At 41.7% G+C, this 14,770-nt stretch overlaps 2 protein-coding genes across 3 annotated transcripts in view; both read right to left on the bottom strand.

Annotated features, from left to right (window-relative positions):
- Nucleotides 1-6,034, bottom strand: part of pklr (pyruvate kinase L/R) — a 19,786-nt gene extending 13,752 nt beyond the window's left edge. The window contains exon 1 of one of the 2 annotated variants that reach the window (XM_006804832.3): nt 5,989-6,034. Coding sequence is in view for 1 of the 2 variants with exons in the window: in XM_035913906.2 (XP_035769799.1) it covers nt 2,860-2,881 (22 nt within the window). In the remaining variant the exon portion in view is untranslated. Of the gene's footprint in view, nt 1-2,859; nt 3,080-5,988 lie in introns of those variants that run through there. The other variant, XM_035913906.2, reaches the window with a different exon arrangement.
- Nucleotides 5,023-14,633, bottom strand: cyp11c1 (cytochrome P450, family 11, subfamily C, polypeptide 1). The gene is made up of 9 exons (XM_006804833.3): nt 14,245-14,633; nt 14,005-14,160; nt 11,665-11,879; nt 10,289-10,492; nt 10,015-10,196; nt 9,756-9,922; nt 7,580-7,658; nt 7,273-7,479; nt 5,023-6,432 (listed from the first exon to the last, which is right to left on the bottom strand). The coding sequence occupies exons 1-9, from the start codon at nt 14,535-14,537 to the stop codon at nt 6,322-6,324; spliced, it is 1,614 nt and encodes a 537-aa protein (XP_006804896.1). The 5' UTR covers nt 14,538-14,633; the 3' UTR covers nt 5,023-6,321.
- Between the last annotated feature and the right edge of the window lie 137 nt (nt 14,634-14,770).

Genomic DNA, 14,770 nt, shown 5'->3' with positions numbered 1-14,770 from the left:
ATGGTGCTGAAAGAATTTTGAATTGAACCCTATTAGAGCTCTGAAAAAATGATAGTAGAAGTATAACTTTCATAAGAGCAAGGTTTTAAAACCTTATTCCTGGGCAGCAATTGGGTGAATGTTTAAATTTTATTATTCAGATTTAACTGGATATTTTATACGTTATGGTATGAGATACCAGTGGACGTGATCGCCCAGAGTTCAGACGGCAAAATTATCAAAGCAGTGAGGGATCATTCTGACAGACAGCAGAACAAAAAGAAGCCAACACCCAAAGAAGAGCTTTGAAGGTCCTTCAAGAAGCCTGAAGAATTATTTCTTTACTACTTAAAGAAATTACAAGAAAGGTTGCCTAGGGTAGCTCATGCTTTGTTGAAGAATAAAGAAGGTCATACCAAATATTGACTTTCAAGCATGGGACACTTATACGGCTGGATCTTGCAAACCAACAAAAAACAAACAAAACAAAACAAGGCAGAAGCCATAGCACCAAACTAAAGGCTTAAAAACAGGACTTTCTGAACACATGGGAGATAGCATAATGGCTACCTTCATCTTTTATAAACAGTTTATGGGCTGCGCCAACTGAGAGTGTTAACCAGGAAATGGAGCCCATTTCTTTCATCCAGAGCATTGTGGTACCTGACTAAGAGCTTTGAGCCAGTACAATGGAATCCATTTTAAAGGATGTCACAGTCAGTCAAGCTTGCAATTTCGGCCATCACAGAGACTAAAGAGCGTGAGGATGAGAGGTGAGTCCGACATAAGGTTTGTGTGAAGAGGTGAGGACAAAGACGGGAAAGAAGACAAGAGAAAGAACAGTGCACACATCACAGAAGGGCCACATTTTACAAGGTTGTTTTGCAACTGTCTAAAGGTTGTTTGCTGTTTTTTTAAAATAGTATGCGTCAGTTATCAGTTTAAGGACTACGCCGTGAATGGACAAGCAGAAACATGCAAGGACACAGTTTGAACTCTGCAAAGGAAATTCCCTGGTAAAACCAGTGAATGGCGGTTTTGTAGTATAATGTGAACTTGCAAAACTTGTCAATCCTGTAGATTCAGTGTCTGTCGGCGTTTTCTATTTCTCTCCTCTCCACCTCCCTGTGACCCAGTTCTGCCGCACTGCTGCACACATCATTACGTGTCCCACTGAGATCCTCTCCAGACACATCCCAGAGAGTACACATGGAACCACACACATGCAATGCATCCACCTGCAAACATCCAGACAAATGTACACACACGCAGGCACCTGTTACTGGAAGGCTGACTATAAATAGACATTAGGTCAAAGACACTAAACTTGCAAAGTATCAGTCAACACTGAGGCTTCATGACTGATTAAAACCAGTTATGGGTATAACCCCAGTATACCAGGAATGAGCTGCACTTGGTCACATTTTTGGAGTGTTTGTGCAATCGATCAGTGAGCCCACGGTAAGAGTGCAGCTATTTATCCAACTGCGGCTGCACTGAAGTTCAAAGACATTTGACATCTGACTGTTATGCAAGTGAAAAAGGACATAATGCATAAACATGACACTGCACAATCAATGATATTACAAAAAAGGGATTATTTAGTATTTTTCCATCAAGATATAGGTTATCAATCACACGCAATATGTCTTGCCAGTTCATATTAAACACTAATCCATAGTGCTAGTACAAAGTTGGATTCCCTTCTTCAGCACATGCACTGACAAAGGTACTGGGAACATTCCAATGTTGCAGATTCATCCTCATCTGCCTCATCCCAAAGGTGCTCTATTGGATTGAGATCTGGTGACTATGAAGGCACTTGGAGCACAATGAAGTCATTGTCATATTCAAAAAAACCGATTTGAGACAACTTAAGCTTTGTGGCTAGGTAGGCTGTGGTGTTTAAACAATGCTCAGCTGGTACTAAGAAGCCCGAAGTGTGCAAGAAAATATTCCCCACACCGTTATACCAACAGCAGTCTGAACCATTGCTACAAGGCAGGATGGACCCATGTTTTCACGCTGTTAATGCCAAATCTGACATTAACATCTGAATATTGAAGCAGAAGAGTGTCAGAGGAGAGAGACTCATCACATCAAAAAGACTAATTGCAACGTTTGTTTCCAGTCTTCTACAGGCCAATTTTGGTGAGTCAGTGTGAACTGTACCGTCAGTTTCCTGTTCTTTGTTGACAGGAGTGGCTCTCAGTGTGGTCTTCTGCCGCTTCAAGATTCAACATTATCAGAGATGCTCTTCTGCATATCTCTGTTATAACCAGTATTTATTTGAACTACTTTAGCCTTCCTATCATCTTGAAAGATTCTGACCATTTTCCTCTGACCTCTGGTATCTATAAGGCATTTTCACCCAGAGAACTGCGGCTCACTGGATAGTTTCTCTCTTTCAGACCATTCTATGTAAACACTAGAGATGGTTGTGCAAGAAAATCCCAGCAGATCAGCAGTTTCTAAAATACTCTTTTCAACCTCTTTCAAGGTCACTTAAATCACCTCTCTTCTCCATTCTGATGCTGAGGTTGAACTTCAGCAGGGCAACTTGATCTTGTCTAAATTTATCTCTATCTGCTGAAATAGCTCAGTTGGGAAAGCGTTAGATGGAAGATCTAAAGATCCCCGGTTTCAGCAATTAGGAGTTACCCTTAAGCTTTTCTCCCCCCAAAATTAATAAGTTAATGTGTTTCTAAATGTACTAAATTGTTGTCATGTGGTTGGCTGATTTGAATATTGCAGTGCAAAAGTGAGAAGTTGAGCAAGTGTTCCTAATAAAATAGCTACAAGTGTAAAGTATTCAATACATTTTCATTAAAATAAATAAAATCAAGCTAAACCTGTATGAGAATATATGAATGTGCTTACCCATGTTGAGTAACCCTTCCATTATAGATCCAAACCTACTGTTTCACTGTCCGATTCTTTCTCCAGTCTACTTTTGTTTTAGGTTCTCTTGGATTTTGTTGTGTAATTTATTTTTCTCCCATTTCTTAATTCAATTCCTCTGTCTTTGTCCTTTACAGCGCTAATGTTATTGACTGGTCTTGTGTCACCTGAACAAGCCTGTTCATGTCTCTTTCATTCATCTTTCTTTCGCCCCTCTGCTGCCCCCTCATCTATCTCTCCTCCCACTCACACCATCTGGACTGGGTCCACACAGCATGCAACAGTTGCATGATTGGGCTGAGTTAGCATAAGAGAGCCAATCTGACCTGGCTACAAATGATGCTAAAAATGGAAAATCTTTGCCAGACTGGTAAGCCAACAGGGTAAACTACAGTACAAAAGGACACGGGTGTTCTGCACCGTTGCAAATTATATAATCCCAACCTTGACCTCAGAATTGCAAACCAGCTCTTGCAAACATTGCAGGAATGTCTTAAAGACATAAAGACTTGGATGGCCACTAACTTTCTGCTTCTTAACTCAGATAAAACTGAGGTCATTGTACTCGGCGCTGAAAAGCTTAGAAATATGGTATCTAACCAGATTCTTACTCTGGATGGCATTACCTTGGCCTCCAGTAACACTGTGAGGAACCTTGGAGTCATTTTTGACCAGGATATGTCCTTCAACGCACACATTAAACAAATATGTAAGACTGCGTTCTTCCATTTGCGCAACATCTCTAAAATTAGAAATATCCTGTCTCAGAGTGACGCTGAAAAACTAGTTCATGCATTTATTACTTCCAGGCTGGACTACTGCAATTCATTATTATCAGGATGTCCAAAAAACTCACTGAAAAGCCTTCAGCTAATCCAAAATGCTGCAGCAAGAGTACTGACAGGGACTAGAAAGAGAGAGCATATTTCTCCTGTTTTGGCTTCCCTTCATTGGCTTCCTGTTAAATCCAGAATTGAATTCAAAATCCTGCTCCTCACATACAAGGTCTTAAATAATCAGGCCCCATCTTATCTTAATGACCTTGTAGTACCATATCACCCTATTAGAGCACTTCGCTCCCGCTCTGCAGGCCTACTTGTTGTTCCTAGAGTATTTAAAAGTAGAATGGGAGGGAGAGCCTTCAGTTTTCAGGCCCCTCTTCTGTGGAACCAGCTTCCAGTTTGGATTCGGGAGACAGACACTATCTCTACTTTTAAGATTAGGCTTAAAACTTTCCTTTTTGCTAAAGCATATAGTTAGGGCTGGACCAGGTGACCCTGAATCCTCCCTTAGTTATGCTGCAATAGATGTAGGCTGCCGGGGGATTCCCATGATGCATTGAGTTTTTCCTTTCCAGTCACCTTTCTCGCTCTCTATGTATTAACAGACCTCTCTGTATTGAATCATATCTGTTATTAACCTCTGTCTCTCTTCCACAGCATGTCTTTTATCCTGTCTTCCTTCTCTCACCCCAACCGGTCGCAGCAGATGGCCGCCCCTCCCTGAGCCTGGTTCTGCCGGAGGTTTCTTCCTGTTAAAAGGGAGTTTTTCCTTCCCACTGTCGCCAAAGTGCTTGCTCATAGGGGGTCATATGATTGTTGGGTTTTTCTCTGTATCTATGAAGCGCCTTGAGGCGACTTTTGTTGTGATTTGGCACTATATAAATAAAATTGAATTGAATTGAATAGAATGTGAACTCCAAGCCAAACATATTTACTCATGCTATTATGTATTTGTATAAATTGTCAATGTATTATTGGTAGAAAATAACCAACAATAACTTATAAAGGAAAAGAACTAAATACATGATTCACTGTAGTTCTTCCAACTGTTTTAGTTTGCTGTAAACAAATTATCTTCAACATTTTTGGAACATTTGAGAACAAATAATTATGCTTAACAAGTAGGTCAGTAAAGAAAACAGTTATCAGTTGTAGCTGAAGTTGTATAACCTGAACATTTCCAAGAACACCACTTTAACATTATTTCAGTACGTCAGCACCATGATGACTTTGCTCCAGGGCCAGGGCACGACTTTGCTGGAGATCCAGGAGGTCCCAGGATAACTGGTCACTTTTACATTGCACAGACCCCGTAGCTATATTTACAGAGTTAAAAGGAAAAACGCTACACCAAGCAACATCATCCCAACTGGTTAATTTTATTAATACTAGATTCTGTTTTGTGGTGGAATTAAACAAGAAACCAAAATAAGAAAAAAAAAGTTTACAGCTGGAGGAGAATAAACACCATCCACGATCTGGCATTCCTAATTTATTTCTTAATAATTCCCTATAGCTGATCTGTTGGGAGCAATAACATAATTAAATAATTATCAGCACACGACGTAAAAAGCTTTTGCAAAGAAATCTCTCAGAGTAGATATTGGGCCTCTTCTTGCTTCTCGCATGCTTAAATGGATGCAAATTTTATTCCCTCTTTCATAGTGTTTATTCACAACAGCAGCTATTAGAAATCAGTAGGACTGATAAGAGGTGTTATTGAAGAGTAAGACTTTGACAAATGAGGTTACACGTAGAGGCGACGTGGCTTGTACTTAAGGAGCACTTTGAGTCTGCGCGGAGCCTCACTCTGCAGAGCTGTCTCTATGCGCGGTCACGCGTGGACCCTGGTGAGTGGACAGGTGGGTGTAAATCGTTAGCCAAAGGACAAACAGCACTTTGGTCCTGAGTTGACTGTTTAAAATCTAACCCTGCAGCCATCTAACGTGCAAAGCACACACCTCCGTAACATCTACTAATGCTACGCTTGCAGTAATTATCAGACGGGGTAAAGGTCGATTTTACGCATTGGCACCAAAGTGCAACTTAAATTTGCAATATGAACCGAATACTCGAACAATGCTGTAGGTTTTTAAACTTGATCGTGAGTTGCAGAAAAGAAGAGGAATACACAAAGCGATCAATACCCGCCGCAGCGACGGAAATAATCTGCAAGATTTCTTTTAGCTATAAAACAAAGAGAAACAATCATAAGAGGTGGATACAGGAGCGAGCCCTGATAAGCAGAATTAAGTATTTGCTTGGCCCAAACAGCGTATTTTCATTATGATGAGAAGTTGCAATGTTTAGAAGAGAAGTAACGAACCTCTCGGATCTCTCCTCGAGCAGGTAACAAGTGCTGGGTGAACAGGGGCAGGGTACAAAAGTAAATGAATGGGCAGGTGTGAGTTTTACTGCCACCTGATGGATATATGTTAATGCTGCACCTGTGGGTGCTGCCTTTGTCACGACGAAAACAATAACAACAGTGGACAAAATTCATCTTTATTTATCTTCATTCCAATGCAAAGTGTGTAAGAACGCTTAAAAAGGTCTTTATTAGGAATAATCGGAAATAAATTATTAAAGCGCGCTAACCCTACGTGATTAAACTTGTCAAATGGTAACAGCACGACTCTCCTCTGAGCATGTGTGTGTGTCAGAGCTTGCTGAGAGTGATCCTCGGCGGAGTCTCGGGCTGGAGGATGAGGGTGACTGTGGTGTTGAGGTCCTCTGAGGACGGCACGCTGAGATGGAAGCTCAGCAGGATCTAGACATGCAGAGAGGGAGGAGGCAGGAGAGGGGAGGGGTGGAAGCATCAAGAAAGAGAAGAAGAGAGAGCAGAGACATTTACAGGGATTAAAATCATGCTACAGTGAGGGGCAGAATAGAAATAGGTGCATCTGCTCAAAATGTTACTTAGATTTTTTTCGTTTCTCTTCAGGTGAACTATAATTTAGTGAAACAGACTTTACTTCGCATTTATTTGAGAGCTTTTCTTACTGGTTGAATAAACATATTCCATCTAAAGTTTTAGGATTTGAAAACAGTGTTAAACTTCACAATTTGTTGATGTTTTTTTCCAACCAATGAAGTTGCCCAACACTGCAGGAGGTTTCTTGTTATTAAAAGGGAGTTTTTCTTTCCCACTGTTGCTAATTGTTTGCCTGTAGTGATTGTTGATTGTTGGAGTTTTCTCTGTTTTACTGTAGGGCCTTCACCTTACAATATTAAGCACCTTGAGTCGGCTGTTCTTATGGTTTGGAACTATATAAATTCAAGTGTATTGAATTGAACTTGTTTATACCTAATGTTTATAACTATTAATTTAACTATTACCTTCACCGTAACCAGTAATGTAAAGTGGTCCTTATAGGGAACTGAATCATTAATTCACTGCAAAACAATGACTTATAAAGCACTGAGTGAACTGAAGTCTTCTTTTCTTTTAAATGCACAGCTTTTACTTCTTACCAGCCTTATAACTGAGCTCTCATGTTTCCACTTCTTCCTGTCCTCTTGCATCATTGTCCTTTCACTTTCATCCCATCCCAAAACTTGCTTTCTTGCTTCCTTACTCTTCCCCTTTCCCTTTTTTGCTGTCACTCACATGCATGAGTAAAAGTTGCATCTCGTTCTCAGCAATCCTCCTCCCGACACACTGCCTCGCCCCAAAGCCAAATGCCAGGGAGCGAAACCCTGCAGCTTCCACCCTTTGGCCCTCTTCTCTGCTCCACCGGCTGGGGTCAAAGCGCAGTGGATCCTCAAACACTTTTTCACTTCTCCCCATCGGGTAAATACAGGCCTGGACCAAAGTCTAAGGAGAATACCACCAAACGCATGTTAGTCAGATGAATGTATATGAATGTCTATGTGAGAGCAACAGAAAGAATCAGAGTTACAGTCCGAACACTCACCCCAGCAGGTATGTGGTAGTTCTGGAGAACGATGTCTCTGACTGGATACCGCTGCACTGTAATTCCCACTGGGTACAACCTAAAGCAAAAGCAATCCAGACATTGAAAATTTAAAATTTCTGACATATTACCTTTGAATCCTCCATTAGTTGAGTTGTCTGACATAATCAAGATTGCTGGTAATCAATTCTCATTTAGGTGCCTTTTGATAAACACAGACACTCAGACAGCTGATGATTTTTTTTCATACATGAGTTGAAGGAAAAATTAGTTTCTTCTTGTCTATATATAATATGTGTCATACATCAATTACTGTACAATATTCCTGTGTGAAATTTCCAGTGACAACTTTTGATTATTATTTAGAAAAACCCTGTAGCTAGCTAGGGTCAGGGTCATTACTGGTAGCATGAGGTGGATCTGGACCCTACAGAGGGTGCACAGGTAGTCCAGCTCCTCCAGAATGCCACATCAGTACGTGAGACTGCCAGGAGGTGTTGTATATGCTTGTTTGTGCAAGGAGTAACAGGATGAGCACTGCCATAGTTACAAAATGACTTCCAGCAGGTCACCGGTGTGAATGTCTCTGACTAAACAATCAGAAACAGACTTCATAAGAGTTGCCCGAGGGTCCGATGTCCTGCAGTGGGGCCTGTGCTGACTGCACAGAATACCAGAATTGACAGGCCAATCACTGATGCCCTGTGCATTTCGCCATGAGAACATGTGACAGACATGTGCTCAGGGTGAACCTGAGAATCCATAGAAAACATTATACTGCCTGTAACATTGTTCAGCATTGACTGGTTTGGTGGTGGGTCAGTGATGCACTGCTCCTTTTAGTCATTCTGATAGTCTCCCAACTCTGCTTGACTGCCTTACTGATGTCAAAGCAGGGATGGCAAAAAACTTTTTAAATTTTAATGATCGGAAGACAGAAGCAATTTTATTTGGCCCAAATCGTTCTTCTCATACTCTGGATGTTGATCTTGCAGCTTTGACTTCCCAACTAAAGAGTTCGATCACAAATCTCGGAGTTAAAATTGATTCTGCACTTACCTTTGATGACCATGTAAACGGGGTGGTAAAATCAGCATTTTATCACCTCAGACGTTTATCAAAGGTTAAGCCCTTTCTTTCCAAGCGTGACTTGGAAAGTGTTATTCATGCCTTTATTACCTCACGTTTAGATTATTGTAATTCTCTTTTAATAGGGGTTGGGCAGGGCATTTTGTCACGCTTGCAATTAGTGCAAAATGCTGTGGCACGATTTTTAACTGGCAGAAGAAAATTTGATCACATCACTCCGATTTTGGCCTCTTTACACTGGCTTCCAATTGAATTCAGGATCCGTTTTAAAGTCCTTTTATTGGTTTTTAAATCTCTAAATGGTCTGGCACCTGTTTATTTGTCTGACTTTTTGAAGCCCCACGTCCCCACTCGTTCCCTTCGGTCAGCTGAGCAGCTGCTGCTTTCGGTCCCAAAGTCACGGCTGAAACTTAGAGTAGACCGAGTGTTCTCTGTTGCCGCGCCGATGCTTTGGAATAACCTTCCTCTCCATATTAGACAGGCTACATCAGTGCCAGTTTTTAAGTCTTTATTAAAAACCTATTTTTATTCCCTGGCTTTTAACTCTGTGGGTAACTGATATTTTTTATTGGGTTTTTTTGTTTTGTTTTGTTTTGTTTTTAAATTTTATTGCTATGTCTGGTTTTATTACTATGTGCATATTAGTATTGTACAGCACTTTGGTCTACCAGGTGGGTTTTTAAAGTGCTATATAAATAAATAAATGATGATGATGATGATGATGCTCCAGATTAAGGAGATCTCCCAGTACACCATCCATCGTCTCATTAGGACCATGGGTACCAGCACATGGGGACAACATAAACTACAGAGTTTGAGATGCTGCAATGATATTTTTGGCAAACATTCGTGGAAAAAACAGGAGTCACATGTCAGCAGATCCACAGTGCCTCTGAATGACATGTGAATGAAAATATGTGAGCATTAGGACGTGTATTAAAGGTGCCCTCCACTGTCTGGGCACTGGAGACAGATGTAAGGACAGACTGCAGAGATGTGTATGTGTAGGTGCCTTTCTCATTTATTTCCCATGTGCAAACAAATGGATATAAGAGACCATGTGCAGTCAGATTCTTGACGTGTTTACCTGAGGACTTCTTTGATTGTGCCTTTAAGAAGTGGTGCCCCCTGCAGGGCTTTGTAAGGATCCCCACCAGCCTGTGCCCACGACGCCCTCACCTGCTGCCTAACGCTCTCCTGCACCTCAGGGTTGCGTCCCAGCTCAAACAGAGCAAACTGCAGGGGTACTGCTGTCTGAAGAGAGGATAGGATGAGACGTGACACAGAATTAGGTATAGAGACCCAGGCTATCACACATATTGGCACACATACACCAACACACGCACCGTATCCACCCCTCCAGCCATCAGCTCAGTGATGTTGGCTTTGATGAGGTCCAAAGATAGCTGCCCTTTCTCCATGAGTTGCCCCAGAACTCCAGTGTACTGGCCTCCAGCAGTGCCAGCCGGAGATGCTCTACCCAGGGAGGTTGACAAGCGCTGGTACCCCCTCTGGATCCTCGCCTCCGCTGGAAGACAAACAGTCAGGTTGTGGAAGTGACAGGACAAAGAAGCACGTTGATGTTGATTTGAGGCTCTTGCAATTATGGCCCTTTCCTACCATGACTGAAGATGTGGTCCCAAGCAGTGGCGTGCTGGGTCCACAGGGGAGCACCCATGCGCAACAGTAAGCGAGGGGGCAGGTAGAGGAGAGGAGGAGTGGTTGTTAGCATTCGCTCCACGGCCCAGATGAACTTTTGAGATTCCAAGGAGGGGGATGAGGAGAAGAGGCCAATACGCTCTCCGTAGAGCACGTGGCAGCTAGCTAGAGAGGGAGGAAAAGAAAGAGGTATAGGTGGGTTAAGATGAGATAGATGACCGATGACCTAAAACATGAGCAAGCAAAGGACTTAAAAATAAGTAAACTATTAAATCTCATGGAGGATTACATTGACCTTTGTCTTGAAAGTCTCTATGTGTCATCAATTTATTAATCTCTTCCAAATAACAGTTAAACAATTTCAAAAAGCCACTTTATTTTTTCTTATTTAATGTAAAAACAAACAAAAATAGACCCCTTCTCATATAGATCTCCCCACGGTGCACATGATGTTTTCCAATCAAACATGTTCAAGTTATATTAACACGACATCAGCGACTGGAGTAGAGTTTCTTACTCCGGCTTAGCACTTGGTTTCTTGTGCTGAGCTCCATTAGGAGCAGAGCAGCGTGACTCAAAGTCATCAGCTCTCCCCCCCCCTTTCCACTCGCATACACACAGATGCAAACAAGTGTACACTGAGTCATACAGGCTTTCACACTTGCGAACATGGAATACAGCAGATAGGCACATGAAAGGAGCAGACCTGCTGAAATAATGCTGGAGCTTTGATCATCTTTGTTGCGATTTCTATTTTTAAAGGTGCATGTTCTCTTTGACCTCCTATACCCAGAGTACGCTAAGAGACGCCTGGGGATAGGATGAGGTTCGGTTCTCATGTTAGGTGTGAATATTTTAGAATTAAAGGACAGAGAGAGCAGCAGCACTGATCTATTTGCGTTTTCATCTTCTTCTCTTTTTTTTTGTTGAAGATTTTAAAGAGGCGATGCTCCTGCAGATTGTGTAATTCCTCTGACGTCAGAAACTGGCGCAGCTTACATCAGCATTTGTGAGTCAATGCATAGACCTGATAGTTAGGCTGAAAGCCTGTCAAAAGGGGGAAGCGACATGAATCCGTGGCCTTCCATCCCTCGGGGCTTCAATGTCGATCACAGCTGCATGAAAAATTCGACTTGACATTTATGGGATGTTTCTGTCAAACACCCATCATTTCACACCTCTCCACACTTTTCCAATATAGAAAAAGAAAGTCTACTTTTTTGGCTTCATTGTAAATAAACAGGAATTAATGCATACTCATTTTACAAGCTGTAAAATGACACTTAGAGATACACAAATATCTCATATCTCATATCATGGGGCTGATGACCTCTAACCTTCCAGTGCAAAACGAAAAAGGTCAGGACTGGGATCGATGGTAAGAACGCATTTTCCCTTCTCTCCTCTTCCCTCCTTTTCCATTCTTGTCTGCAGCATTTGACAGAAATCCTTCGCCACCTCATCAAGGAGAGGGAGAAAGCGTTTTACTGCTGCACTCATCATCACCTCCTTGTTCAGCTGCAGACGGTCAGCTCTCCACTCTTCCCCATTCCTGTGGAGAGAAAGGTGCACGCTAAGCATTAAAATGAGCTTATTTCATATCTGCTCAGTCACTGTGAAATAAAATAAGGGCATCGTGTTCAAGTCTGACTCCCAGTCAGACTTATCATTGTATAAACATGAATTCAAAGAAAGCCCGATTGAGAGAAGTCTCTTTTTTTGGTGCTTGACCTCTTCCCAACCACACGTCTACCTTTACCCAAACGTTGCAATAGTTAATATGCAACAAAGAAAGTTTTCATAGGACACGAGATAATCAGGTGCAAAAATAAGTACACCTTTACTGCTTCCATAGGAATGAAGGGTGAGCTGATTTGGAGCAGTCAGGTGTGTTAACATAATGCCACAGTCCTCCCGGGACTGGATGTCCCTGCAAATTCACCCCAAGGTCAGATTATGCAATGTTCACAGAAAAAAACCAAGAGATACATCTCGTCTCTACATTCATCTCTCTAAAAAGAACATGACAGCACAGTTTAGGTTTGCAAAGTTAAATCTGAACAACACAAGGTTTCTGGAACAATGTCCTTTTGGAGAGAGTAGAGCTGTTTCGCCGGAATGCACAGCACCACATTTGGAAAAAAACAAACTCAGCAGATGAGCACAAACGCCGTCTGGCGAAGTGTTGGAGGCATGATCTTTGGACTCGTTTTGCAGGCTCTCAAATACCCGCAGGCATCAATGAACTGAATCAATTTTGTAAAGAAGATTCAGAAAAAATCTTCTTTACAAAAAATTCCTCCACAACACTGTGAGAGAGTGAGACAATCACGCAAACACCAACACAAAGCAAAAGTCACTACTTGAAGTTGTGGCTGCTAAAGGTCAGTACAAGCTACTCGGTCACAGGACTGCTCAGAATCCAGTGAAAACTTCCTTTTCCTGAAGACAGCGGGGGATTATCATGTTTAACAGGTACAAACACGTAGCTAACACTCGTGACAGCAGCCATCTTTAAATAGCTGAAATATATTAGTTCATCTAAAGTGTATAGCATTTTCTTAAATGCACAGCTCTTACATGTGCAGTTAAACCACAGCGTGTTTCAGTGGTTGAGTGAAAGCAAATTAAAGTCAGTTAAAATAGAACTGATGACTTTGAAAATTCTGATGTAAAAGAATACGAAAAAATTATTCACTGTTTGAATTATGAAAAAAATTCAATGCACTGGCCTTTTTTTTAAAGTTTCATGAGAGTTCCAGCTTTATGGGGGTGACATTAACTCTGAGTCAGTGGCTACAAACTTCCAGCAGCCTTTACCACTTAACCCTTTACAGCCATGAGTTTTTGTGTGCATTTGCATTGAGTTTAAAAAACACAAAACTATAATTTTCTGGCAATGAGTTCATGGTTCAGGATTTAAAGGCTTAAAATACTGAAAATATTGAATTAGAAAATGTCTGAATGCACTAATATTAGAACTTTTAAAAGGACCTTTACATCAGAACCAACAACCGAACAACACACACAGTATAAGGATGTCTAGAGACCTCTTTTTGTGTATAATTTTAAATATTATATATAATCCCTATGGTGACCACAGCTTTTGCAGTGCGCTCTTGTTCTAATATTCCAATAAGAAATGAGAAAACTTCATCTTTTGCTTTAATTTAGCATTTTCTCCTTATAATTAGAATCTCCTTGGAAAAGCTGTTGTTTTAGGGCTGAAATTTTGCTGCATTTTGTTGTTGTTTTATGAACAACCCCAGTCTGCTTTTTAAAGTCATAATTATGGCTTGTTATCTATGTTTCACACCAGAGTGCTGTACCTTCACAGCGATGTTTTACCATCTCTCTGTGAGCAGCATGAGCAGGAAGCAACTAAGAAACTAAATGATGAACAAAAACTTTCCACGCCTGATTAAATTACCCCCATCCCCCAAAAGACACGATGATGGTAAAAGTGATTACATTCATGTGCACACACCCACATGGAGTGGTTTCCATCCCTCGAGGGAACATTGAAATGATATAGTCAAATTTTGACTCTTAAATTTTAATCAGTAGAATAATGGGATTTTACCCACGGAGGGGAAAGGAGTCTCCATCGTGTGACTGCTTGCACAGATGCATATCACCACTTCACGAGTAATTTAAAACACACACGTGGAACTGACTTGAGGAAGATGCCCTTGCTGTGGTTGCGTATTTCCCGGTGTATCGCCCAGGGCTGCAGGGTCATCCGTCGGGGGAGCAGACCCTCTGACTTAAAGAGCTCACTAACGTCAGATGGCAGCATGATGTTCACGCTGCTTAGGGTGCCCAGCTTTTCTCTATTGCAGTCACACAGAGAGACAGAGAAAGGATATTTGGTAAGCACACGAACATACTGAAGAAAGTTTTAAGCTTCCCTCTACCTGTAGATGGGTCCGAGCGTGTTGAAGGTCCTCTCCATGTGCTTGTGAAGCTGCTGGAAGCGATTTTCTCTCCAGAATTTCAGCAGGTTGAGCCACCCATTCCTCCCAGTGTGAGGGATCTCCTCAAAGCTCCGCATCCCTTTCACTACTCTTTTCCCGCCTTCTAGCTTTCCATGCACCACAGTCCCTGCTGCAGTCACACAAAGACCCTTTTGAGGTGCGACACCAAAAAACACATTTCTGGACCCACAAGAGCCCTTCGCTTTGATACCCGCAGTCACTCGTGTGGACATGCTGGCTCTGGTCTGAGTGAGCTGTGCCAGGCGGTCTCATCCAGAGTTGTGACACTTCTTGTTTGGTGTCGTCTCTGCAGGGCTCATTCTTTCCCTCCTCCAACGCCAAACTTCACCCTTGAATGCGATTTACTGCTGACAGGAGTTTGATGATTTATAAATCTGAGCATCAGAGTTCAAGAGAAACACAACAGAGCCAGAATGTCAAGTTGATTGCACAAAAAACAGATAAT

Source organism: Neolamprologus brichardi, chromosome 11 (assembly GCF_056152115.1).
Source record: "Neolamprologus brichardi isolate AB-2024 chromosome 11, ASM5615211v1, whole genome shotgun sequence".
Lineage (NCBI taxonomy): Eukaryota > Metazoa > Chordata > Actinopteri > Cichliformes > Cichlidae > Neolamprologus > Neolamprologus brichardi.
Note: the sequence above shows the minus strand (reverse complement) of the source record. Positions and strands in the feature narration are given on the sequence as shown.

Excerpts from the sequence above, each read along its gene's own strand:
- cyp11c1 (XM_006804833.3), bottom strand. The coding sequence starts at position 14,537 with ATGTCCACACGAGTGACTGCGGGTATCAAAGCGAAGGGCTCTTGTGGG. Across the intron at positions 10,493-11,664 it reads TTTTCGTTTTGCACTGGAAG|CTAGCTGCCACGTGCTCTAC; the intron begins GTTAGAGGTCAT and ends CTCCCTCTCTAG. Across the intron at positions 9,923-10,014 it reads TGGCTGGAGGGGTGGATACG|ACAGCAGTACCCCTGCAGTT; the intron begins GTGCGTGTGTTG and ends TCCTCTCTTCAG.